Genomic DNA, 27,668 nt, shown 5'->3' with positions numbered 1-27,668 from the left:
TCTTCTTAATGTATCCCAGGATGCCACTGGCCACAAGGGCACATTGCTGGGTCATGGTTAGTTGCTGTCCACCAGAACTCCCAGGTCCTTCCCCACAGAGCTGCTCCTCAGTGGGTCGACCCCCAGCCTGTACTGGTGCATGAGGTCGTTCCTCCTGAGGTGCAGGACTCTGCACTTGTCCTTGTTGAATCTCATGAAATGCTGAGATAAAAGTCACGGTGGGAGGCAATCACAACAACTGGCTGGAAAGTGAGAATTTTCAGTAATGCAAGAATATTACAGAAATTATGAGAAACCATTCTTTCAGTCACTGGAATAAGACCTCAGCAGGACTCTCCCTATGAAACCCTATGAAACTGCACCTGTTTGCACAAAGTCTGAAGATAACCACAGCTCTTTACTGGTGAACACCTGCCACGTCATGCTAGATTTTAAAATGTGTGAAAAGGAGACACGATAAAAAGAGGGTCAATCTGCTCACAGTTTGCATCAGTATTCTATAGGCATACAAAGACTTGAACTGGAATTTGTGGTTAGCTGCATAAAAGAGGAAAAATAGTTTATTAGATGCTTTTACAGCACAGTTGTTTCCGTAAGCCACATTCACATGTGCATCTTCAAGTAGGTGTCAAAAGCATCCCCCTTCTTTCAAATCCAGAAATTCAACCTCGCTTAGGATGGAGAGCTTTTTGACAGAATATGACAGAATCACTACGGCTGGAAAAGACCTTAAACACTTTAATGTAACGACCTGACGTTTCCTAGCTCGGTAAGACAGGGTAACCCTGGAAGCTGGAAAGGCGAGGAGCAGGGCCACGTCGGACAACGGCCGGGCTGGCTCCGAGAAGCCGCGCGAGGCGGCCGGAGTGGACCCGGGCCCGAGCCCAGACCAGGCGGCCGCGGACCCTGCGCACCCCGCGGGCTCCCGCGCCGGCACCAGACCGGGGGCTGTGCCTCCCGGTCCGCCCGACGCTTGCAACCTGCCGCCCCGCCCCGGCCGAGCGCTGGGCACCGCCGCGAAGCCGCCGGCAGCCGGGTTGCCCCTGCTTGCGGGTCTCGGCGCTCGCTCGGGCCTTCGCTGTGGCCACCGTCTGCCGCCGCCACGGTGGCGGCGGGCAAGACCGGGGCCCGGGGCCGCCCGCCACTCACCGTCAGGAAGAGGAGGAGGAGAGACAGGCGGCGGGGCGCGGCGGGGGGCTCGGCCGGGGGCCGCATGCTGCTGCGAGGGCGCCGGCACCGCTGCCCGGCACGACCGGCACCGTACGGCCGGTCCCGCCGACAAGGATGCGGCAGATCCGGCTTCCTGGAGGAGGGGCCGTTGCTCGGGCAGGGCAGGGCCGGGCCCCGCGTCGCCGCCGCAGGTGCGGAGGGGCCGGGCCGGGCGACGCAGTGGGGCCGAACCCCCGGCGGGTGGCCGAGTCCGCCGTGCTGCGAGACACCTCGAGGCCGCCTGCGCACTGCTTTCCCACAGGCACTGGCTGCGTGTGGCTCCGCGGGGACTGCCCTCGCCCGGGGCGCCGCTGCCAGCGGCGGCCCCCACCCGGGGCACCTTGCCCCGCGCCGCCGGCGGGCGACGCGCGGCCGCGGGGCGGCTGTAGGGCCGTAAGGCGGGGCCGAGCCCCCTCACAGCTGCCCTCACAGTGTGGGGCGGCGGGGCCGCCGCTGTTGGCCCGGCCGGGCGGGACGCGGCGCGACGGGTGCGTGACGGCCCCGTCCCGCCTCAGCGCGGGGCACCCGCACGGCGCGCTGCGCCGGCCCGCCGGCCCGCAGGGGGGCGCTGCTCGCCGCTCCCGCCGGGGCTCGCCGCAGCGGGGGGAGCGCGCAGGTGCCTCTCGGCTCCGCTTCCGGCGTGTTCCGGAAGCTGGGCGCGCACAGCTTCCTGGTGCGGTGATGGCGGCGTTGTCCCGCACGCTCGGCATCTTCGGGGCCTTCGTGGCTGTGGTGGGTGCAGCCTTTTACCCCATCTACTTCCGACCTCTGCTGATGCCGGACGCGTACAGTGAGTGCCTGTGCGGAGGGCGGGCCGGGGAGCGGGGCTGCGGGAGCCCGGACGTGCCTGGCCCGAGGCGCTGCTGGCGCCCCGTAACTCCTTGGGCACGCCGAAGAGGTGCCGGGTAAAACTTGTAGTTGGCTTGTTGCAAGTTGCAGGCCGTCATGTGATGAAGAACGTCCTTTAGCTGTTCTCTGCAGTGTTTAAGAGGTTTGACACGGGGTTATAGAAGTTATGATCTGCCGCGAGCCTTTTCTGTGAGGACACACTGAGGGAGCTGGGGAGAAGGCTCCAGGGAGACCTTCCAGTACATAAAGGGGCCTACAGGAAAAATGGGGGCAGACTTTTTAGGAGAGACTGTTGTGATAGGCCAAGGGGTAATGATTTTAAACTAAAAGAGGGTTGATTCAGACTAGACATAAGGAGAAATTATTTACAGAGAAGTTGGTGAGATACTGGCACAGGTTGCCTGGAGAGGTCGTGTGTGCCCCATCCTGTAAATGTCTAAGGCCAGGCAGGATGGGGCTTTAAGCAGCCAGGTTTAGTGGAAGGTGCCCCTGCTTGTGGTGGGAGGTTGGTTCTAAATGATCTTTAAGGTTCCTTCCAACCCAGCCCATTCTGTTGCTCCGTAAGTTACTTGAGTTAGGTTTTCTAGCTGCAAGTGAAAAGTTTAATGCAAAACATGGTGACAGAGTTAGCTGTGAAACTCACTGTTAAGGAAACCCCATTTTCATGACAGAAACACCAAAATCCTTCCAAAACCTGTGATTGCCCCTGTAATCAGGGAGCTCTCAAGCACTTGAAGGCAGCTGAAGCTTCAGGTGTAAAGCCTCAGTAACCTTGTTTTGTGCTGCGCGTGCATTAGTAGAAGCACGTGGTACCACTAAGTCTCTGTTAACTGAAGGAACTAGGGAAGAGTTCTGGTGTAATCAGGTCTATCTTCTCTCTTTGAGTTTTATATAATGAAGCAAGCTGTTGGTGATAACCTGAAGATGCAAATAGTTAATCTGCCAGGACAAAAAGATTTCTAGGAAGAAAGAGGAAACAATGTGAAGGATAACAACCTTATTGATATTCTTGGAGGGACTTCAGCCTTGTATTAAAGCTGAAGTAAAATTTAACTTGAAGCAAGTTTTTATTTAAGAAAGCTCTACCCATGAAGTTGGAAACTTCCCACAAAGATAGATTGTGTTTATCACAATGTGTTCTTCATTTTTACTTAAGGTACGCTTTCCAAAAATACAGCATTAGAAATGTGACTCAGTATTAAGGAAAGGGCAGAACTAGCAGACAGCATCCTCCTTTGTACTTGTGAATAACGTTAGCAAATGTTCTCTGGGAGATTTATAGATATTTTAATCTCTGTTTAGCCCAGAAGCCAAGCAATGCATAGTTAGCAAGTGCTTAAACATCTTATTTAATACACAATTCTGAATTTACCACATGTGTTGATTTCAGCTTTATTTTCTGTTTGCTTGATGCCTACTGCTACAGTATCAGAGAGGCACAAGCATTCATTGCCATAGTAGTTCAGGCAAGAACATGGAATTTCACAATTGTGGTGCTTGCATGGAAGTATTTTAACCTTTGGGGTTCAAAGGATTTCATTTTTCAGAGAACAGTTTAGTAAGCTGTATGACAACTTCTGTAGAAGCTCACACACCCCCCATTGGTTTGAGCTGTGGGTGAACAGTCAGTGTTGTTGTGTTTTGGGATGCTGGATCTGAAGGTGGATGTTTGTATTAGTATCAGATAGCAATCCTGAAAAACACAAGGATGGATTTTAGTTCTCTGGAGTGACATTCAACTATGTACATGAGAAAGGCTCTATTTTCTTTCTTCAGTCTCGTTTCTCTTGTGTATCTCCCAAGTTCTACACAAATGAAGTGCATTACATTCAAGAAGAAGACTTTTCTGCACAATTCTCGTGTATCTTCAGAGGTTTTTCTAGCACTTTAACAACTGAAATAGAAGGTAGTATGTATGTAATCAAGTTGTTAATATGAGCCTTAAATTGTGCATGCAGGGCTTTGACTTAATTTCATATAGAAATGCTATAATTTTGTAGGTTTCCAAGACATCAGTTTGTGGCCTTGATGTTTGTAGTGTTTTTTCTGTCTATAAGTAGCTTTAAAAAGACAGTTTCCTTATATGAAGCACGTAGTTTAGTGGCAGTGGTGAAACTGAGATGTTCAGCTCAGACTTCTCCAATGTCTATCAGTTCCAATTTCCTTTGGGATTAGACAGCTCTCTGAGATTTTGTGTGCTAAAATAAATGGAATGGTAATTACCATGCTGCCTCTAGTGCCTGCTGCCTTGCAAGGGGAATGAGTTATTGTGATATACCTGCTAAACTCCAGTAGCATTAAGCTTGTACCTGCCCAGCCTAATAACTTGGAGTGCCTGAGTATTTTCAGTGGGATAGGAAAAAGGAAAAGGTTCAGTTTTAAGGTGAGCTTAGTTCTGACTTTTCCCTGAGACTGTGTACCCTACTATTTTTTAAAAGCTTAAAAAGTTCAGCAGTATGGGCAAAAGGCTAATCCAGCTGAGCTTTGACTTCCTGCTTCAAAATACCATAGTGCTTAGCTAGAAGATTAAAAAAAAAAAAGAGGGGCTTTTATTGGAGGGAAATAATACAGTTTTGTCCATTTCTCATCTTGGAAGTGATTGAATCATTCAAACAAAAAAAAGAAAAGCCTGAGACAGGCATATTGTATGGGAAAATATCCCTCTGATCCTTAATTTCACAAAATATACAAACAGTGACTTTGTAGATGTTGTCGTGAAATCTTACTTGTGACAAAATACAAGGCCTGTCAGAGCCTGAAAATGGAGATCACTGATTCTGGAAAGAATGAATCTTCTGAAGAGTTTTACCTTGAGCATGTGAGTGATAGCTCCTTAAATGTACCAGTCATTCCTTAAGTGAGGGGATCATTGTGGGTATTTTGTCATCTTTTAGTAAACAGCAGTCATGACTTTAAGATAAGTATCTTATTGTTTATAATCTGTCAGAACAGTCTGTTAGTTTCTCAGTGAAGTGTGACTACATTCACATTGTGTAGGTGGACACTTACCGGGAATTTACAGTGTGGCATCCAGAATGAAGAAAAATTTCCATATTATTTTATTGGGTGCAGTCAAGGTGTCTAGTATTTTCTTTTTTTTAGTAGTGTCATTTCTGTTCTGTTTTCCAGAGAAAGAACAGATAATAAACCGAGCTGGCATTGTTCAAGAGGATATTCAGCCTGCAGGTATAATTGATTCATGTGTTTGCATTGCTTGCTTTAAAGACCATCTGAATATTTATATTAATGCCTGAATATTTATATGGTTTTAAATAAAACAGTGAAGAACGCATTCAGAGAATACATATATAATACACTTACCATCACTTTTTTTTCAGGCTAATTCTTCACATGAAAATTATGAATTTAATGAAATTTGGTTTAAATTTACTTAACTGGCCAAACAAGTAGCAGAGATTCTGTTGTCTTCACACTTTCTTAAGTAGATGCCAGTTTCCACACCAGAAATGAACTTCTGAACCAGCTCAGAGCAAACAAGAACCATTGGTAGGCTGAGCTGTATCTGTAAAGGATACATTGCAATCTGGTTTCACGGAATACAGTTTTCCAGCTCAGCTGAAACACCATTTATGAGCACTTCATCAGTGCCTTCCAGCCTCTTGGGTGGAGGGCTAAGGCAGAAATTCACATAAAGCAGATTTTGGAAGGCAATGTTAATTACTTTTTGGTTGGTACTGTTACCAGAGGAGGGTTAGAAAAGCCTGTTGAGGTATAGCAGTCTGTTCTTGGTAGTTCATTGGCTATTTATTACGCAAGGTTGGCACTTCTTATTTGAAGATACAAGTCCTTCTCTTGAAACAGTTCATATGTGAGCAGCTTCAAGGGTAACAATCATCTTTTTAGAAAAGCCAAACAGCAGCAGCAGGGGAAAACTAGATAGGAGTAACACCATGTCCTTACTACACGTATCAGTTAAATCATCAGTGCAGGACTTAATTTCCAGGAAAGTGGTGAAATGCTGAAGAGGAGTAGGAAGAGTATTGTGAAGTAGAAATCTGGTAAACCTACCCTTTTTCTTAAAAATTTAAGAGGACTGGACTTGCTCCTTTACCCAAGGTGCAGCTATTTGATCACCAGTTCTTCTCAGTGTAACTTTTTCATATAAATTTATCTGCTGTTGAGAAGTTACTAGTTGGAAATGACATCTAGAAAAATTCAAGTGCAAGGTGCAACTCTAAATGGTTGTTCCAACAATACTAGAACACATTACATATAGGCATGATAGGTTTGTTCCAGTATCTGAAGTTTCAAATCAAGGTGGGGTTGTCTCTCTAAATATTTTTGCACACTTAAGCAAAGTTCTGAGATTCAGTGCAGAAATAGATTCTTTCATTGTTTTGTACACAAGCCTGAAATAGTAGGCCAATTTATTTATATATTTTCTCCAACAGTCTAGTTATGAACTGCTGGTGTTCTCATATTTGATTTTTAGGGTTAAAAGTGTGGTCTGATCCATTTGGAAGAAAGTAATGTTGGCTGCTGGGTGTATTGCAAGGCAAAACTGAAGATGGACATCTTCAGCTGTTTCTTCTTTCACGGATGTGTGTCTTTGAGTGCTGCTGGAGAAGAATTCTGAATATGCTGTGTGGAGCAACAAAGGCTACTGATTGGAATCCCAGGAGATAAACATGCTAGTTTTGACACAGGATGCTAGGGCATAGTGCACAGGCTGTTAGGGAGCTGAATGATTCTTGAGTTTAGAAGTGAAATATTTATTTCCTTGAGAAAAGGGAAGAGAATTTATTTTTGTTAATCTGTAAGCACTTGTAGAATAAATGATGAATAGAATAAATGATGCAGACCGCTGCAGTTTCCTCCCTAGCTTGAGCACTACTTTTTGTGGGCTTATTATGAAAGCATGATCAAAGTATATACTGTTACAGATTAGAAAATATAGCATGGTGAGTGTAAATTTGTACATTAAAATTTCTTCCTTTGAACCAATGTGTACTTTTTCATTTGTTTTGCGAGTAGCTGTGGTGGGTTAACCTTGGCTAGCTGCCCACCCAGCCACTGTCTCATTTCTTCTCCTCTACAACGTGGGAAAAAAATAGGATGACAAAGCTCATGGGTCCGAATAAACAAAGGCAGATTGCTTACCAGTTATTGTTGCAGACTGAACTTGGAAAAAAATAGTGTTGTTTATTGCCAATTAAAGTAAATTTTGGATAGTGAGAAACAAAAAATAACACCTTCCCACTGCCTTCTTTTTCCAAGGATCAACCTTGCTTTTGACTACTTCTTCCCCTTGGTCCCCTGAGCAGTGGATAGAGAGTTACATTCAGTCTGTAACAGTTCTTCTGTTCCTCCTTCCTTACACTTATCCCCAGCTCCTGTGTGGGCTCTTTACGAGCTGCAGTTCCTTCAGGAAATACCCAGCTGCTCCCGTGTGGGCTCTCCCCAGGATGTTGTGTGGGTATCTGTTCCAGCGTGGTCTTCTCCATGGGCTGCAGGGGAATATTTGCTCTGGTGCCTAGAGAGCCTCATCTTTTTCTGACTTTGGTGTTCCTACTACTGTTCCTCACTGTTTTCCCCTCATTCCTCTGCTTGTCTGGTGTTTTCACAAAGGTGCTGCCCTCTTGGCTGCTGGGCTGAGCTCTGTCTTCCAGCAGGTGCTTTGTGGAGCCAGCTGGAACATGGAACTGTCTGTGGCCGGCATGGGACAACTCCTGCAGCCTGCCTTCCCTGCTGCCAAAACCTTGTCTGGTAACACCTGATGTAGGAGGTTAATGCCAAATGTTGAGGTAGTCAAGTGGATGCTTTAAAGAATCTTTTTTAAAAAGCACTTTTTCATTGTTAGAACAGGCAAGTAAAGGATTACTCCCACTGCAAATCTTTACCTATATTGGGTGTCTGCCTTAATAATAGCTCCTGAAAAAACTACGTGTTTTCAGATTTCAGAAAGAACCCCAGACAGACTATAATCTAACCAAGGCTGTTCTTGAGTACAGGTGTAGCATGTACATTTAACTTGAATATACTATCTTGTCTTGTTTTATTTTTAGCACTTCATTGTGGCACACAAAGACCATTGCAGGATCACATATGTTCTGAAGAATGTATACACAGTGAGTGTTACAGAGTTAGCAGACTTTAGTTGGCTTTGTTGGGTTTTTTTTGACATCCCACAGTTCTATTAAGACAGATGAAAGACTTAATGTTTACAGTGTTCTTTTCCAAGCTGCCATTCTGTTACTTGCTATTGCTTTTCTACCTGTTGTTGTCATTCCCCTCCCACTCAGACACACATTTCCTTGTCTGGGTTTCTATTTTTTTTAGTCTTCTGTTATCACTGTAAACATTACCATTTTTTCTGTTTGCTTGCTGGGAAAACATGACCTTGTTTGATCCCTTTGAATTTGCAGGTGATTTCACGTGATGGTTAAAGCCAGAGTGTACACATTCACTGTAGGGATGCTGACAGAAGTTTCACTAGTGCAGAGCAACACTCTTACAAAGCTAATTCAGTGTTTGCTAGGAAAAGAAGAATCAAGCTGAAGAGCAGAGATGTTTTTATCACACTTTTCTTCAATGAGACTGGAGAAATGAGAGAGCCTTGTTTTTTATTTTCTTGGAACAAAACATCATACTGATGCATCAGTCAGTTTCAGCACAATTGTTTCATCTACCTTACCTTTCTGGTGCTTTCTCCATCTATAACTGATTTTCTTCAAAGATTTTTTAAGGAGAGACTGGGAATTGTTCAGTAATGCTGCTTCTGTCATTTGGTGATACACTTAAAAAACTTACCTCATGGTTATATGAAACAATTCTTAAACCACTCCTTCAGGATAAATGATATGTTGGAGAATATAAAATTACTTAGTTTGGAGTTAAGAGAGAAGACAATCTCTGCTTCTCGTTTACTTTGTGAAGTTGAGCAATTGTGTTTGGATCTTCCCTAGAAAAATGTTAGATGGTTTCACGTCATTAGAAGGGTTCCGTTAACAGGTGCTGAACCTTTTGCCTTCATCTTACTTAAGTGTTGCAAAATGTTTGAGTACATGAACTCAGTTGTTTAGCATCTATAGAACGGTACATGTCTGTTGATTGGGATCTTGAGTTCATTCCACTGCAAAAAAACCTTGGTGAATTTTGTAATTGCCTGTACAGAATTTGCAGTAGTGCATATCTGTTGAATACTACTGAAGTGAATCTGAACTCTCAGAATGGTGTGCATTGGGTTTAATGATCATTGCTTCCCTCTTGCTGTGTTCCACCTAAGTGAAGCGGGCTGACTGGCCATGTCTTCAAAGTGTTGTGATAGTGAATGTCATTTTCAAATCTTTGGTATTCTGTCTGGATAGAGCTGTTAAGTCAGCGAGGAACATGCATCAATAATTGTCCAGAATTTACATAGAAATATTCTGCAATTGGTCCAGTTGCCTGGACACTTGCCTGAGACTCGTGTGGGAAGTTCTAGTCCTGTAGCTGGCTTTCTGGGCTTTATGATGCTGTGTTCTGCTTGTGCACAAGCACTTCAGGAGGAGTAAAGATGGCAAAAAGATACTGTCAAGTTGCCAGATTATACACGAGCAAGAAAATGGGATTTTACTTGTTGAATGTTGTACTTTGTTTATTGAGATTGTCCCCTCTTATGAGAGGGGATATTTTTTGTCTCTACTACTCAAAGCACATTGAATAATTTCCAATGATTGTCTCAAATTTTACTGTACCTATGCCCTTCCACAAAAAGCAGAAAAAGAAGCAGTTCTCATAATTTGCTTTTTCCTAAACCAAAATAAAGAATGTATTTTCCCTTCTTGCAGTCTAGCAATAATTAACTACTCACTTTTCTCAGTATTGTGTACACTCTGACTGACCTTTATGTTAATATGCAGACACAGCAGTAAATGAAAAGCCATATTGGCTTTTTCTCTGGTGCCACATAACCCAAATAGTATGTTTGCTAGTGGAAGGAAATTATTTTCCAGCTTCTGAGAAAGTGTTGCAGAATATACACTGTTTCAATGTGGACAATGTAGAAAAGGAGAGAGAAAAAAAACAGAGTTCAGATCAAAGCATATTAAAGCTTTCATTTTCACATATTACCTAGGATCTGAGGTGCATTTGTGCATAGTGCAGACTGTGTATGCCTTGCAAGAAAAGTGGTGCGGTATTTAAAATGCTTGTCTTGCAAGTGAGGACTATTGTGGTCAGTTCCCTGTCCCAACACACTTTTGTCTGACAGCAAGTAAGTAATTTAGCCTTTGAGCTTCAGTTCCATCTGTAAAAGATCAATAATAGCACTCCCCTTCCTTGCAAGGCACTATAAAGGTAAATCAGGGGTGGGAGGTTTTTTGATGCTCTAGAAAACATTTTTGATTCTTGACTGAGAATTCTTTCATGGTTAGGAAAAACAGGATTTGTGTGGGAATTAGATATTAAATTCTTTGTTTCCAAGAACTTAAAATGTTTTGAAGAATCTTTTCCAGAAGGAACTTCTGAAATTTCCCAGGACTTTATATTGCTGAAATATTATGCTCTGAGTATGGAAATTTTGTATTTTAGGAGTCACCCCCTTTTCTCAATACTAATGGGTTTTAGAATGTCTCTACATTTGAGTTTAAACTTCTACATGCAAGTTGAAGTGCAACACAATATGAATGTTACTACAGGTGCACAAAAAAAGCAGAAAATCAGTCAGCTTTTGTGACTGGCCCAGGTGCCTCAGCAGTTTCCTGAGACTCAGAAATTTTCAGTACTTTACCTTGTCACTTCCCTTGTCCTCAGTAACAGTGGGTTCTCCTGACCTTTGCATGCAAAAAAGTAGCTGAAGTCTTCTAAGAGAGCTACAAGTACTGAGCAGGGGAAGCTGGGTGTCAGTTAAAGGAGGTGAGGAAGATGTGGAGATGCTGCATGGATGAAAGTGCTCCTTATGTAGCCCTGGAGGAACAACTTGGAGGTAGGGTGGTGGATATGAAGAGGAGATAGGGTATACTGGTCAGCTGAAGGAGTAAGAGCATGAGGGACACAGGACATAAAACCATTGCAATGCGGCATTTGTAGGCTCTGCCACTCACAGAGCAAATTGGGATACCTCTTTCCCTCATTTCTATTTCCTCCCCAGCAGATCAGAGGTAAACATTTCAATAGTTCCTAGTCAAGACAAGGAGGTTATCATGAAAAGAGCATCTGAGGAGAAATGATATAAATATCCTTCACTGAAGCCTACCTTGAGAGGTCAGAAATCATAGAATAACTTGGTATGGAAGGGACCTCATGCTGAAAAGTATCATCAGGGCCCCGGGGAAAGGTGCCTCCTTTGCTATGAACTTCTTCCTGTAATTCAGTACAATGAATATCAGCAATACCAATCAGGGTAGAGGAGGAAGGTACTCCGATTGCTTCAGCAGAAATTGCTGTAGGAGGAGTCCTCCTCTTCAGCCACCCATTCGCTCACAGAGCTGGATGGCTCAGGCACAGTTTAGGAATGTGTTTATTCTTCCACCCTGAATGAAGAGAAACCACTGTGGATATTAACCAGAAGCATTTGCTCACTGGTCTAAGATCTCTGAATTTTGAGGTGCCAGTGATTATAGCAGGCCAGCTCTAGAGCCAGATCTCCTTCCATCTACAGATACAAGGAAGGTTTATACAGGAACTCTTTAACTTGTGACATTACTGTCTGAGCAACACCATTAGGAGTCCTCTGAAGCCTGGAAAGCAGGTAATCTTGGTTACAGAATCTGCACTGTCTGTTTGTAGCATCCTCTGAAATAAGCTCCAGTCTCTTGGTCCTTCTTATAATCATCCTGTGAATGGCTAATATAGGCTTGCTGGATGTCCCATATAACAAAGTTTCTGATTAATTCAGTCCAAAATTCCATGTGCCTCCATAAGAACTTATAGGGTATCATTTCTTGCATTTTCTGTGTGTTTCTAATATGGGTTATATGCTTTCGTGGCCTCTGCTGCCTGCTCCCTGCCTACCTCTATCTGCTTGTGGATCACCACTAGATGAAGGAGTCTGTAAGGAGCTGTGAGGATCTAAGAAAGGCATTCCCATATGTAAAGTCTGGCCATGCTACTAGTACATCTCAGAATTCTTCCTAGTTGTTTTCAGCTTTTAGTCCACAGCAAAACCTCTTCATATTATTCCTTATTGCACTTCGCACAGTTGAATTTTGTCTCTTAGCTATCATTCTAGCTGCTCTTTTGCACTGACATTGTCTTCTAAGTTGTTTAATTAGAAAATTTCATTAGTATACTGCTATTTTTGTGCCAAACAATTTTGTTAAATTTGTTCTGGGACAGTTCTTTGAGGAACACCACCAATCAAATCATTCCCCTTTTTCATTTCCGCTTTAGCTACTTCCATACTAGGCTTGCAGTTCTTGCAGCTACTAATTGATTCCCACATGACATCATTCCAAATGCTTTGCTTAAGTCCACATGGAATATACCCCCTGAATTTTTGTCATGTTGTCAAGTGGTTGGCTGATTAGGTAACAAGGCTGGCACGTTCTACATCAGGAATTTTCATTTGTGTCTCCCCTTCTCATTTCTTCAGAGGTTACTTCTTGTGTGCTCTTCTGGAAAGAACAGCTAGGCAGAAGTTTTCCAAAAGAAGTCTGTTTCTGTCTGGATGCATCACAATGCGTATAAAATGAAAGACTGGGTCTGTTAGAAGTACCTAAACATTATGAGAGTCACCTGCCTCTCCAGCCCAAGCAGAAAGGAGACATATCTTGCTAGTAGTTCATTTGAAAAGCTCGAAAGTTTATATTGATCCTATTTCTGTGGCATTGATTATTGACTCATAAGAATGAAACTCAGCTAACAGAAAATTGCTGTAAATATTGAATAAGAACACAAGACTCATTTATATAGTCAGAAAAACCATCTCTCATCACACTTTGAGAAAAAGGGCAGTTAAGCAAGCCTTATTGACAAACCAATTAACTGAGTTATCACATCTGCATTCATTAGCAAAGTCATTCAGAGGGTGCAAAAGAGTTTACAGCTGGTTCTGGTTTCCATAGGTCCTTGAGTGCCTGTCACTTATAAAGGTTCCTGGCAAGGCAGGCATCATATCCAGATTAATGACTGCTTAGAAGAAGAGAGGAAGTTTGCCTTTGCTGCAACCATTTGGAATCACAGAAGAGAAACAAAGGTAAAAATGTAATATTTCAATTGTGCCAGTGGTTTTAGTGGAATGAAACTAAGGGCACATTGTGATCCATTTGTGGACTGTCACACCCTTTGGCAACTACCTGGAATGTGATCTGTATGCTCTATTGGATCCTGGAAATTCTAAAGATGTCTTATTTTGTCCATGCCATATTTACAATCAGTCATTTTGCCTCACCTTTTTCAGTTAATCTTACCATGAGGGCATGGTCTAGCTAAAGTTCTGATCATTTCTAAGTCTCAGAGGAGCAAAAGATATTTTATTCCTGTTACTTTCTGTCATCCAAGATAAAATAAGTTCGCATATTACTGTCTGTTGAGACTGTCATGATTCCTCAGGACCAGGTTCTAATTCCAGCCCCAAATCTATGGAATATTTCCTGTTGTCTAGATTATTTTCCTCTCTATGTTTGCAGGCAGACCGCTCCAATACTAGAACTGTTCATGTTAAGATTCAGCAATTTTGTCTCCTCTGCAGGAGACTCTCCTCCCTTCCTACTTATGGTATAGAGACCTTCTTCACTCACGATCTATTTGTCCTGAAATAGATCCTGAGTGGGATTTTCAGATACCAACTATCTGGAAATGTCTTCTGACATTTTTGAGACAGTGCTCTGGGTAAATAGCCTTCTTTGTGTGAGAGGCAGCTTATGAAAGGCTACTTCTACTGCATATAAACAGTATGGTAATAGTTATGTCTACTTCAGTACCTGGATGGCAACAGAAGTTGTAACTTCTGTTCTCTTGAGTTAGTTAACGTGTTGGTATCCTGTTGCCATTAGACTTCTTTTGCAAAAACATGCAAAGGAAAAGCCTTTTATTTTCATATTCTAACTGTGTATTCTTTATGGTAATCTTCATATTTGAGTATACATATGAGTATTTTGAAATCCTGCTGGACCAAGCTGATATGAGAGTATAACTGGCTGTCTAGATGACAGTAGAGCAGCGGATATCATCTGCCTTGACTTCAGTAAGACTTTTGCTTCCATTACATCATCATCAAAGCTCAGGCAGTGTGGCTTGGATGAGCGGACAGTGAGGTGGTTCGAGAACTGGCTGAATGACAGAGCCCAGAGGGTGGTGATCAATGGCACAGAATCAAGTTGGAGGCCTTTGGCCAGTGGAGTTCCACAGGGATCAGTTCTGGGGCCAGTCTTGTTCAACATCTTCATCAATGACGTGGATGAGGGGACAGAGTGTACCCTCAGTAAGTTGGCTGATGACACCAAACTGGGAGGACTGGCTGATTCCCCAGAAGGCTGTGCTGCCATTCAGCAGGACCTGCACAGACTTGAGAGTTGAGCAGAGAGGAACCTCATGAGATTCAACAACGGCAAGTGCAGAATCCTGCACCTCGGGAAGAACAACCCCATGCACCAGTACAGGCTGGGGATTGACCTGCTGAAGGGCAGCTCTGTGGGGAGGGACTTAGGAGTTCGGATGGACAGCAGCTAACCATGAGCCAGCAGTGTGTCCTTGTGGCCAAGAAGGCCAATGGCATCCTGGGATGCATCAAGAAGAATGGGTCCAGCAGGTGGAGGGAGGTTCTGCTCCCCCTCTCCTCTGTCCTGGTGAGGCCTCATCTGGAGTCCTGTGTCCACTACTGGGCTCCCCAGCTCAAGAGGGACGGGGAACTTCTAGATGAGAGTCCATCGGAGGGCTACAGAGATGATGAGGGGACTGGAACCTCAGTCTTATGAGGAAAGGCTGAGAGACTTGGGCATGTTTAGCCTGGAGAAGACTGAGGGGGGACCTTATCAACACTTATAAATACCCAAAGGGTGGGTGTCAAGAGGATGGGGCAGCACTTTTTTCTGTGGTTGCCAGTGACAGGACAAGGGGTAATGGGCACAAGCTGAAACACAGGAATTTCTATTTGAGAAAAAACTTTTTTCCTGTGAGGGAGTCCTGGCACAGGCTGCCCAGAAAGATTATGGAGTCTCCTCTGGAGGTTTTCAAAACCTGCCTGGACATGTTCCTGTGTGACCTGGTTGAGATGAATCTGCTTTACCAGGGGGATTGGATTGGATGATCTCTGGAAGGCTGTTCCAGCCCCTACCATTCTGTGACTCTATGATTTCTGAGTTGAATGCTGTCTGTTGTCTTGAAACTCTTCCTCATAATTCCAATGGATTTACCATCTTGTATCATTATATAAAATATCACAGTGATAAAGTAATGAAGAGGCACATCCACTTAAACTTCCAGAAGCAGAGCATCTGGGGATTTACTGTGCTTAGTGCAGTGTTACTCTGTACATTTGCCCTTGTAGGAAGTGACAGAAAGTTTCTGAAGAGGAATTATGTGTAGGAAAGGATACAGTATATTTCTTGGGCAGGAACACTCTTGCCCCAAAGTGAAAGCATAATGCCACAAGTCTGCTCTGAATTTTAGGGATCTGTCCAGTGTATTTTCACTGTGTTTGCATTTCATTGATCACAAGGGTCATCAGAATCTTTGCCAGGATAATGTTAACTCTAGTTGAAACCCCAATCCCAGGTCTGAGGCAGAAGCAGTCTTTCCATTGTTCCTTCACAGACATGCTGTCTCAAAAGCAGTGGTATCACAAAATCTCAGACTATATTCTGGAAATTGCTACTGGAGGTCGTCTAGTCCAATCACTTGCTTAAAGTGGGGCTAACTCCAGAGTCAGATCAGGTTGCTGAGAGCTTTTGTCTCAGGACTGTGTGCTGTCTTGTAGCAAGTCCATGAAACTTGGATAAGTCAATAGAAGACGTCATCACCTCTGGGAGTACAACGGAGTCGGTACTTGCTTGTTGGAAATCTATGTGGAAGTATCATCATGCATTTTGGTGCAAACTGTACCAGGGCCTATGGTGTTGGTCATCTCCAGACTTAACACCTCTGCCCTGGCGAAAAAAACACAACGATTAAAGAGTTCACCTTTGACCTGTTGCTGTATGTTAGTTAGATGGCATAATCAATGATTGCCAGAATAAGCTTCTGAGCTCTCTTGAGGGGACCAACAGTGGGATCTACATGCCATTGACTAGATTTATCTGTCTTGCCAGGAGGTTCCATTCAGCCAGAAGTATTTTTGGGTAAGTGGAGGGTCATTGTGAAGTCTCAGTCTTTACTGGAGTAGCAGCCTGTCCAACAACCACTCTCATTATGTGTCCATAGTGCAAAGAAAAGCTAAAGAGCTGTATTTGTTTTTCCTACGACAGATGAGGGAGTTATAACCAGCAGCTACCACCTAGCAGAGTGTGGATGGAATGGACTTTTGAAGAGGTATTTGCACTGCCAGGAGAGGTGAGGAGCTGTTTCTGAGTGAACTGACTAGCCATGCTCCCTTTTGAAGCCTTGAGGGGCTTGGTAGTGGGAAGATATACATGCAGAGGGGATGAGAGATAATCACACTTTACCCAGGAAAGTTAGAGCTACAGTCACATTTGTGTAAAATTGGTAAAAGAATAGGGACTCAGCCCAGGATAAGAAGAGAACTATCCCTCCAACACACCTCAAATAGTCCAAACTCTCTATTGATCTTCAGCCTGGGCAGTATTCCTATTTCTCTGAAGGAGGGCTGCTACCATTTGGAAGCCCTCTACGCAAGCTCTTTCCAAACACTCCTCTCTCATTTCCCTTGGGCTGGAAGTCATTTTAGATTTGCCAGCTGGGACTCAGCCCCTGGGCTGATTCCAGCACCTGAGCCTAGTTTTATGTCAGAGTGAGCTGGCTAATCCTGTGGGACGTTAGAGTGTGCCCTGACGGAGGCAGCGCTTGGAAAGGTGCTGCTGGACTTCTTCAAGGAGGTGGAAAGTGACAGTCTCTACTGAGTGGTGGCAAAGCAGGGATTTCCAGCCTTTTCTGATGTTTATTTCCTGGTGAGTGGCATGTTTAAGAATATTTTTAATGCTTGTGGTGGTAGCAAGAAATGATATACTAGTTGTTTTGCCTATTTATTTATTTATTTTATTCAAGAATATCTGTGAGTAAAGATATGGTGACTCCTGTACCCCAAAAGAGCCCCTAAAACAGAGACATCAATTGGATAATTGCCCACTCCTAAGTGTCTGAATATAGAATGAAACTTCTGGTTTACTATTTTCTGTGCTGCTTATTTTGCAGTGAAAACAAATTGACTTTTGATACAAAATATGTAGTTCAGTCCTGTCTTTGTATTCTTCTTGTGCATTATTATTTTCTAAAAACCCAAATGACCAGTAGCCTGAGTGATCACAGCTGAGAAATGCAGACTTTGTTCCCAGGTAAAAGGGAAGAAAAAGTGCATTCATTTCTGTTCTGTAACCAAATTCTTTTAAAGAACAGTAGTGCTACATTTTCCCCTCAAAGATATTGTATATAACATAATTATAGAATTATTCACAACCAGGAACAAGGGTGTTTGATTCACTTTGTTTTACAGAAAAGGGTCCTCAATCTGTTGATCCACTTTGTTTTAAAAAAAAGGGTCTTCACTCTGCTGAGTGCCATACAAATACTAATTGAATATTGTTTCTGAATGCTGATAATGGGGCAGTGGTTGGTTGGGATGAAGAGGATTGTCTCAAGTACATTGATGGCAGTAGTACAAGAAAGACTGAGTGATTTATCATGGCCGTAGCTTTCAGTTAAAGTCTGGTTTATATTCAAAGCTCTCACCAGACATTTGCTTTTGCCAGTTTCTGGATTATTTATCAGCTCAGATTGACATAATAAGCTTTGGGCCTGTGATGTAAGTCAGATGTCTAAGTCTGGCATTATATAGGAAACAGAGTGGGTTTTCCCAGCGTAACAAATCAGAAGTTGGTCTGTCTCAGATGTCTGCCATGAGGGACTAGAGAATTAATGAAGTCTGACTGTTACCTGTGGAGTCCACTTTTAAGAGCAATACTACTCTGTGGTTAGTAAAACAGAGACAGCATTTTTTCAGCATCCTTCTTCAGCAGGATTGCCTCTTTTACAGCTACCTCTTCTGTCTCCTTTTCCAGCAGCTTCTGGCTGACCAGCTGCTCTTGCTCCCAGCACAGCAGGGCTGAAGCTTTTGCTCTGGGAGTGGCTGCTTGGGGAGCTAAACACCCCACATCCTCATAGGAGGGAGGAAGCCTAAGCTGTAGGAAGTACGTTTCTTTGGTTGGGTCTTCCTGCACAGTGAGTTGTGTGTGAACTGACAAGCACAGCCACAGTTGGCACCTGTTTTCTCAGGTGTAAATTCTGTCCCTTTTTCCATCACTCAATGTTTTATAGGCTGAAGAATTGAAATGCTCTTAAGTTGTGCTAGGGGTCCCACACAGCTCAAGAACTGATGAGGAGGTCAGGTGTGCTTAGCTACAGAACTCCCAAAGTACCTGCCCTTAAGGAATCCAACTCACACTGAAAGCGGTGCCAGGCACTGGTCATGTCTCTGATCACCCCTGGGTGACACCTTTGCTGTCGGCTGTTTGCTTCCCTGCTGTCTACTGCAAGTATGCCATGTGGCTGCATGCCTGTGGGGAGTCTCCCAGCAAGATCATGATGATCAGAGAACTTGGGGAGATTGCCCTCAGGGCCTATCTTCAGTGGACATTCTTTGCAGACACTTCTAGGCAGTGTTTCTTCTACTCCAGTTGCTAGCTGACTGAGGTGGTAGTTATTAATTACATGCTTTCTCTGAGAACTCTCTTTGTTGTTTTTGTGACCTTTCTAGGGGTATCAGCTAGAAATGCTGGATCCCAGCTTATACTGCAGTTGAGAGGCTGTGAAAGCATTTGCTCCAAGACACTGTTGTCCATTGTTCTCCATTGTAGAGTCTTGGACTCCAGTAATATCAGAAACATTTGACTGTGCCCTTAAGACAAATATTTCAGCCCAAGATATACATCTAAGAGGAAGCTAAGCAAACCTTTCATGATCTTCAGAATAGTGCATGTGCTTTATGCACTCTCATGTACAATACAGCACTTAGTATATCAGGAGGTCTAGATCTCCTGCCAATTATTTCTTTATGTGCTATAGAAATTATATTTTTTAAAGAAGTCATAATTGTTTCTCAGGTTTATCACCTGAGATGAATGAGCCTCAGAGGGGATGCTGTTCCTCTTCCTCCTTTACAATTTTTTGCTTGATGTGGTTCATGTAGTTTGCTGGATAAATAGAATCATAGCTCCTTAAGATAGATGACAGCACTTGTGTTTTGCCACCTGTGCTTCTTGAAGGCAATGTTGGGCTCTGTTTGCTGAGCATGATGGTTCATCTTTCTCTGTTGCATGTGACAATAACACCTCCAGTGTAGGAGCTTGTGGAGCAGAGGGATGTTATAGTACCAGTGCAGGTGCCGAACTCAGAGAACATGAATGAGAGTGAGGCATGTGCTCAAAGCAAGAAATCCAACAAGTATTTGAAGCACAGTAAAAAGTCTCTTCAACTCAACCCAAACTTCACATTTTCACTTTAGACTCCAGACTCCTGAAGGAGCAGCCCCACTTTGGAAAGATGGATGCACTGCATACAGTGACAGAAAATATAAGGTCAGCAGCCTTTGTGGGATCTGACTGCTAATTAGTAAACAAATACTTATTAAAAAAAAAATCCCTAAGAAGCCGTGGTCACCTTGTAATGAGTTGACTGAGCTGCAGTGCATATGGCTGCTTTGTGACAAAGGTTCTGCAGGCTGCTATTTTACAGTATTAAATGACCTTAGCCTGCTTCAGCACAGAAGAAAGCATATTTATTTATTTTTTCACGGTTAAAGATCTGGTCTTACTGAACAGGCTTTCCTAGGATTTTCTTTGAAAAGAATGCATTTTTCTCTTTGGTCGTAAAGAAGTCATAACCCTATTTGTGCCGTGCTAAACAATCAGCCTCAGGCTCCACTTTGGCAAAGCAGTTATGTGCTTTCTGAAATGCTACTGTCAGTGGCACTTACACATCTGTTTAAAGTTAGAAATGAGGGGAACTCGACTGAATTGGGGCCTCGGTGGTAATGGTTCTAATTGTAGTGTCAATCCAGTCTTCCCATTGACCAGTAGATGGGGGAAGCGAGCCTCCTTATAGTTATGGTCAGGATTTTTCGGAATGTGAGGTTAAAATGTAGCCCTCGTTGGCTCTTAGCTCAACAGTCAGGTTTGAAGGCTCTTTACCTTTGTACTGTAAATTACGTACTTTGACGCAACTGGACTATTTTCCTTACAAACATGTGTCGTAAACAATTGTTCTCTTCCTTGAAATTCTGAGGTTTACAATTATGTTCCTTTCTTTACTCAGGGATGGAAACAAAGCCTGGAAGGTTTTGTTGTGCAAAGATATGAGAATGAATGTCCCCTCCTCAAAAGTAGCCAACCATTAGGTATTTACAACATTCATGAGGATGCAGAGGATCTAAGTTTTAGCCCCTGGTAGTCTTCCACATGCTTGTAGAGTGTACCAATGACAAGATCACCTTCCCTGCTTTCAGGTCATCTTCTCCAATTCTGTCCTCCAAAAGCTGTGGTCACTTTTATACATTTATCAATTCATGAGATTTGTACAGACTGCTTTATGAGGAGTGATTGTAGTTGCTGGCCACAGTTGCTTTCTGCCCACACTTTCTGGCTTCCTGTTCACACTTCATGCGATGTACTTATCCAAAGAGGGACTGACTCTTAAACTATGTCAGTCCCTGAATACTGCCTGTTATACGGAGTAAAAGCTTTTTCTTGAGCACATAGGAACACAGAGTCCTCAGTTTCTCTTTAAGCCACAGTCACACTTCTGCGTGTTCTTCTTCACATTAGCTCCCTGTGCTATAACTTTGTCCCCACTCCTTGATGATCAGCTTGGTAGTGTGAGCCCTGGAGCTGGTTGTGTTCTTTCAGGCAATGTCGTGCAGGTGCAAGAACCATTTGCTATCTTATGCTCAGGTAAACAACTCCAGTGATGTTGGTGTTGTGTAGAAGTCTCTGCACATAGACACGGTATCATTGCTTGGCTTGTTGGATGTGTCTTGCTCTTGTGGAAGCAGCTTCCACTGTTCAGCCTTGAATAAAAGGTAATTATATACTTATCCTGGTTTTGGTTGGGGTTTTTCTTAGAGTGAGGCAAGCTTCCTGAGAGAGCTGGAGGGAAAGATGAAGAAACTGTGTGTATTCAACTGGGTAGGCCAGGCAAATACAGAATGTTAATACAAAAGAAAACAGATTGGCTAAAGATTTAAGAGAACTCACCAAAACAACAAAAACCAAACTAAAACCCACCTCTTTCTCCTCAAACTTTCAAAAACTGAAATGGGAATAGATGTGAACCTACCTTCTCAGATTTGTAGGGAGAGCCTCAGCTGCTGAGCTTTAACTAGTTTAGCACAAGAGGTCTATGTGTCACCATCTGTCACTATCTGTGATATCCAAAACTTCTCTGGGTAGGAGGGAGCATAGAGGCATTCCTGGCTGAATTAGCATGACTTTGTGCTCTTGCTTGAAGCTATTGCGTGGTTAAAACTAAGATAGGTAATACTGAGTAGTGAGGCAGGGACAAGGTTTAAGCTGGTATAAACTGAGAGCAGCTCCTTTGCAGACAATGGAAATAAGTATATTCTACAGATGTCTAAACTGGTAAGAGTCGGCTTCTCTTAAAGTACATTATACAGAATCTAGGCATTACCGTAACCAGTTCCATATTTTGGAGGAACAATTTGTGTTACTTTTTCCTTATGTCACTCAAAGGTTGCCCCAGCTTTTTCCTCTTTTGTGATGCCCTCAGACCTCTCTCTAACACTGCCTTCTCCATGGTGAGCAACCTAATTCAGACCAGGCTTCTCACAGCCAAATTCCTACAGCCTGCTGCAGTCCTGCTTTCTCTACTTTCTATTCAGTCTAATGACAGTACTACAGCAAAAATTCCTTTGTTTCCTGCCATATCTACCATTCCTGCCTTTGAAAATGTTCATTGGCTCACTATGTTTTGAGTGGTATTTAAATCCCTTGCTGCATATTCAGATAGCATTTGCATTTTGCTCATTATGTGTTTCTTGACTGTCCAGCGTCCTTTGACTTCACCCGTATCCTTCTGGTCTTCCTCTGTTTATTTTCTTCATATCCTTCCCTGTTCCTGAAAAGATGTTCTCCTAGTAACCTAAGCAGTGTTACTAGTTCTCAGCCCCTGTACTTTCACACTGCTCTTGACCTTCCCTCAATAGCCAGTGATTTTTCTCTTCATTTTCTGCTTTGTGGATGGGAAGAACTGCTTTATAAGAAACGTACTGCTCCTGGGGTAGGTACAAAGCATGGCTTAGACTGCACAGGCTCCTCAGGAACATGTTGTGACACAAATGCAGCATGAGGCAGCTGGAAACACCTACAGCATGCGGTGGTTTGTTGTAAGCCAACTGTTCAGTGACATGCTGGCCTCTGAGGAAAGCTATGCGTGCTGTTAGCCAGAGGTATCTCAGGAGGATTGAGAGTCTGTCTGCTATTTGGCTCCTTGCAGACAGCAGATGTTCCACAAGAAGGTGAAACATGCAATAAATGACTGCATTTACTTGAAGCAAATCAGAGCCCAAGCAAAGGCAATGGTCCAGCCAAGTGTGTTTACTGCTGTGGGAATGCTTTTGTGCTGATGCTGCATCTTTCACCCAAATCTCTGAACATTTTGAAAGCGTTAACAAAGGTAGGCTAACGCCAGTGTTTGCAGACATATTTAAGCCAGATTTTTACTGCCTGTTTTGGATGCTGCCATCCATATAGCCTACTCTGGGTTTGGTATTACTATGGCTACTTGCCCTAGTGTTTTCTTAGCTGCGTAAATGATTTCTGCAGCTGGTGCTGAGCTCACACTGACGCAGCTGCGTTGGTGACAGGACCTGAGTGAGCCACTGCATGGCTGTCTCAGGTAGGTAGGTAGATACATGTGAGCTGCAGTTACTTTAGTGTAAAGATACATTTGTCCTATTTTTAGGAGAAAAAACAAAAAAATCTGAGACCTGGACTGAAGACAAAAGACAAGTCACAAAGATACATCTCTCTTTTCTACCACTTCTTCTGATGGGAAGGAAATGGAAAAAAAAGTGAAATACTGAGTAGATTATCACTAGTGAAAAAAGGTTTAGACTAGGTTGGGTCATGTCTACCTGCTGAGTGAATGTTCAGCTAACACCTAATGCAAGCAAATGTCTGATGACCCAGAAGGAAGAGAAGTAGTCTTGTGTGCATGCATATTTTCCTCATGGACCAACAGGAACCTCTTTGGATGCTTACTTTGAGACACAGAGGTCACTTGTTAATCTTCAGTGCATATAGAAAAGGACTGTATCTATAGCCACCAGCAAGGTGTTAACTCAGGGGTCTCATATTGTTTTTTTAGTAAAGAATGTGCAGCCAAATAAATATCACCTGATTCTGGGTATGTGCAGGGAGTTAGGTGATGAGTTAGGAAGCAACAGAACTGCACTGCCCTGAACAGTTTCCAGCAGAGCTCTGGAGACTGGTAGCTCCAGGATGCTTGGGGAATGGCTCTTCCTCTCCTATGTGTCTGCAGATAACTGTGGTGGATGGCTCCTTTGCAATGGTCTGATTGTCCTCCACTTACTTCTCCAAAATATGCGAAAGGGGGCAATCTCTGAAAACGCTCGGAATGGACGGACAGCTCATGTCCTTCCAGCTTCTGTACTTTTTTACTGAGAAACTTGCATTGTTCCCTTCTCTTGCTTTGCTCAGCTTGCTCCCTGTGGTTTTCTGCGGACATTTCCCTCAAACGACCTTCCTAGAACCAAAGTAAAACAAAAGCCATTACCTACTTTCTGCTCCGAGTCCCTTAGCTACAAAGTGTTTTCAGTCTGCGGAGAGAGTTTTTTCCTCTGCTTTCGTTCTCTCTGCTCCTTGGCTGCCCACAGTGACAGCCGTATCTGTTTGATTTGAGGGAAGCCTTGCATGCACCGTGAGTGGCTCCTTCTGCTAATAGTTTGCTCTCTGGAGCCTGTTGCCGCACAGTATAAATAAATTTCACTGTTTAGTACTTTCCCTTTTTGTTCCCCTGATGCTGGCAGTGAGCTGATCCACCCAGTTTTGTTTTTCAAATGTATCTTTCTTTGCCTTTCTGATAAATGACAAAATCATAAGATTAAATTAACAAAGATTCATTATTGGTGCATACTTGTTTCAATTGTCTTCAATTGTTTCAAATGCATTAAAAGTTATGTGTAAAATGGGAATTAAAATTCAGCTGACTTCCTGGAAAAATACTCAGTTTGGTCTTGGGACAGGGAACAAGACTTTATACCACTTCAAAAAATCTAATGATGTGTGCTGAACAGATACAGTCTCCATATAAAAAGCATTTTTCAGTGATGTAAACTCAGTCTCTTTATAAACAGTCTTAATTTGGCCCATTCTGTGTGTATATGCTGCTAGAATGACCAGGATGTTTAGCACATTAGACCTAGCTTTGCAGTGGTGAATGTAGGTACTGGCAGTTCTCCAGTCGTGGTAGTATGCATGCCCCTGCAACCTCTAGCTCAGAGTAGGGTAAATATTTAGAGTGGCTGCGCCCAATGTGGGCTCTGTGCTGTTTTAACTAGATTGTTGCTGCCTAATTTAAAGCTGGCTTAGGCATTTCTCCACAACACCAGGATCGCTGCCGAGTACACGTACCCCTAATTGGGTATGATGAAGGCCACAGTCATGTTTGTCATGGTTACAAGCCTGATGCTTAGAGCACTTGAGGTTGTTTTTACTGTGTGAATGTGACTACATGTGCATTTTAATACAGGGAAAAACAGACTGTGACAGACTAATGAAGTCAGAAGGGTGGTTACATTTGCCTGCTTTCTTGGAAGACTTCATCATTCCTGTCTTCCTTGGGATGAATAAAAGGAATCTATCAACCCAGACAATTTTCTTTCTGTATATTTTTGAGTCTTTTCATAGCACAAATAGGTTTCAAATGACATTAATCTAATGGGTTTTGCTTTCTCTTCCACTGATTTCTTCTAAGCAAAGAACAACATCTCCATGCACAGGGTAAAAAAGGCAAAGAGAAGCTAGCCCTTTGCCATTTGCATTTTACAAACCAGATCTTGAACAAAAAAATTACTTGAAGGAGGGGAAATTTGTCACCTTAACATTGCAAACGATGTGAAACCAGAATGTCCTCCCACCACAGCATATGTTTGTGGTGGGTAGGCGGGAGAGATGCAGGGAAGAGGTGATGGTATAAAAATACCTTGTAAAAACAAATGTTTGGCTGAGGGAGAAAGTTTGTCACTTTAGCCAGACTCGAGGGGGGAAACTAGTCAGACAGAGGGTGGGTGGGGGTGGGGAAGAACTTAAGTCATTTCAGCAAGGTAAATAACAAAGTGTCTCAGAAATAGCAGTCAAATAATTAGCATGAGAAACAGATATTGAACAAGTAGGTGGCCTAGAAAGTTAAGAGGAAGGAGTAAAATCTGTTTAAACAGAGCAGTGAAGATTGTAAGAAACAGTTAAGCATGTGGTAAATATGAAGTTGAAGAGCAACAGGTAGAAACCCCAAGGTAAAACACACAGACTTGCTAGCAGCCACTCTTTCTGCTTTTTCAAGAACCGAGACATCTCATTTATCCTTGTAATAATTCAGATGTTCCATGTTGAACACAAACCAGGAGCTTGGTAAGGTGACATGACTGTTAAGTGCAGCTTCGTAAGGTATTGCTAGCGTGACTTTCTCTGCATGGTATGTTTCCCTCCATGTGCCATGTGGAACAGTTTGTGCACTTCACAGCATCCAGTACCACGCAAACACAAGCAGACGCCAACATGACAACCCACTACCTCAGCCAGGGTGGAAAAAGGCAGTTTGCTTTGTCCACGTTCTGGAGGAGTTCGTATGCTACAGTGGGAGACTGACACTTCCCCATGCTGGGAGCTGTTGAGTGAGGGAACTGGTGAGAGGGAGGGTCAGGAGAGACGGCACTCGGTGCCCTTGTGCATTTCAGGTTGGCAGTAGCAGCTGTCAGTGTTGGGGTGGCAGTCTCCTTCCTATGTGCAATATTTATAGTTTTTATTTGATTTTTAATTGACTTGCCTCAGTGCTCAAAAAGTCACTCAGCCCAAGGAAGAGTGGGTGAATGTGTGAGAAAAAGAGAGAGACAGAAGAGGTGGGGACAGAGTAGGCCGATGAGGTGCTTTTTACATTCAGTGATCTGTTATCTAGACATACATTGCCCTTTTTCAGATAGCTTCAGATGCCACTTTCCTTTCTACTTCTTCTCATTTCCCGTTGCTTTAATCTCTGGAAATTTCAAAGTGACTTGAGTGAAGAGAGGTGCTTTGCTAAATCGGACAAAACCTGCCCTTGTGCTTGTTCTATTATTTCACTAGGAAGTATGTATGGCTTGATGATAACTTTTGGTGATAGGTTATTCTCCCTCTCCCATGCTATGGGACCTGCAGGGTATTTCAGCTGAGATGGGGAAAGAAAGGCTCTGGTGCTGTGCACAATGGGTCTGCACTTCCAGGGCTTATGGCAGTGCACCTCCAGCCAGTCTGATGTCTGCTTTAGTGCAGGCCAGGTTTCAAGGGTGGCATATGCTATGGAAGCTTGTTGGCACCTAATTTGCAATCAAAGGCTCAAGAAGATTCATCTGTTTTCTTCTCTGACCTAAAGCATGCTGCTGAGGTCTGTTGCACAGGGTGGGACTTTCCACTAGTAGGTGTTACAAATTTGTCTATATCTGTCTGTCTTCATTTGTTGGTGTGCAGTCATTTCGTACTTGCATTCTACAGAAAAGCAGCAGGTATTTTCCCCCTTCAACAAATTTCAAAGAAAATACATTAACAAAACTTTGTTAGAGAAATTTTGCACATTCCAGTCAGCAACCTGAAACCCAGAATACCTTCTGAGACCCTATCTGTGCAGCTGCGCTGTTGCTTTGTCCTCCAGGGCTGACTTAGGGTAGCTGTAGGGATTAGTAGTCTGAGTTCCCTGACTTACATGCATGTAACAGTAATGAAATATTTTGGTGGAAATCTAGCTTTTACATTTCAGATTTGTTTCGTTGCACCAGTTGGTAGATTGAAACTGCCATCACAGCAGCTGCCTGAATATCATGTAACGCAACGTGCCTTGATGCCTTGTCATATTTCAGCGTTTGCTCACTGCATGAACAGTCCCAAGCATTGTGTTGGGTTTTTTATGAAGATCCAGAGTTAGTGAAGTAGGGAGTATCTTTTTTCCTCCACTTTCTCACAAACCCACAAGTTCTCATGCCTGTCTTCCACCGATGTAACGATTCCCCCTTTACTGTGTGTTTAGGGGCACTTGCACCATGATAAGAAATGCAATACAGAAAGCCTATGTGTAGATGCTTCTGCTTATGTCTTACTGAATATACTGAGGTCTTCCTGAGTGTACTGGGCACATAATGCTATAATAACTGAAGAGTGATTGATGTAATAGGGAAAGCTAAGAGATGCACAATGAGTCAAAAACTTTTTTTTCTGGAGATGTTAAAATTAAGGCCTAAAATTTTCATGGAAATGCAGTACTTACAGTGAAACTCCTAG

At 43.3% G+C, this 27,668-nt stretch overlaps 2 protein-coding genes across 3 annotated transcripts in view; one reads left to right on the top strand and one right to left on the bottom strand.

The window, feature by feature from the left end:
* The window catches only part of SEL1L3 (SEL1L family member 3), a 42,810-nt gene extending 41,310 nt beyond the window's left edge, over positions 1–1,500 (bottom strand). For both annotated transcript variants that reach the window (XM_061993389.1, XM_061993390.1), the window contains exon 1: positions 1,150–1,500. In XM_061993389.1, the coding sequence (XP_061849373.1) occupies positions 1,150–1,215 (66 nt within the window). In that variant the 5' untranslated portion in view covers positions 1,216–1,500. The remainder of the gene's footprint in view (positions 1–1,149) is intronic.
* Positions 1,501–1,836: 336 nt separating this feature from the next.
* Positions 1,837–7,019, top strand: SMIM20 (small integral membrane protein 20). Its single transcript, XM_061993391.1, has 3 exons — positions 1,837–1,999; positions 5,188–5,244; positions 6,512–7,019. The coding sequence occupies exons 1-3, from the start codon at positions 1,891–1,893 to the stop codon at positions 6,547–6,549; spliced, it is 204 nt and encodes a 67-aa protein (XP_061849375.1). The 5' UTR covers positions 1,837–1,890; the 3' UTR covers positions 6,550–7,019.
* Positions 7,020–27,668: the final 20,649 nt, after the last annotated feature.

Source organism: Colius striatus, chromosome 3 (genome assembly GCF_028858725.1).
Source record: "Colius striatus isolate bColStr4 chromosome 3, bColStr4.1.hap1, whole genome shotgun sequence".
NCBI lineage: Eukaryota > Metazoa > Chordata > Aves > Coliiformes > Coliidae > Colius > Colius striatus.
Note: the sequence above shows the minus strand (reverse complement) of the source record. Positions and strands in the feature narration are given on the sequence as shown.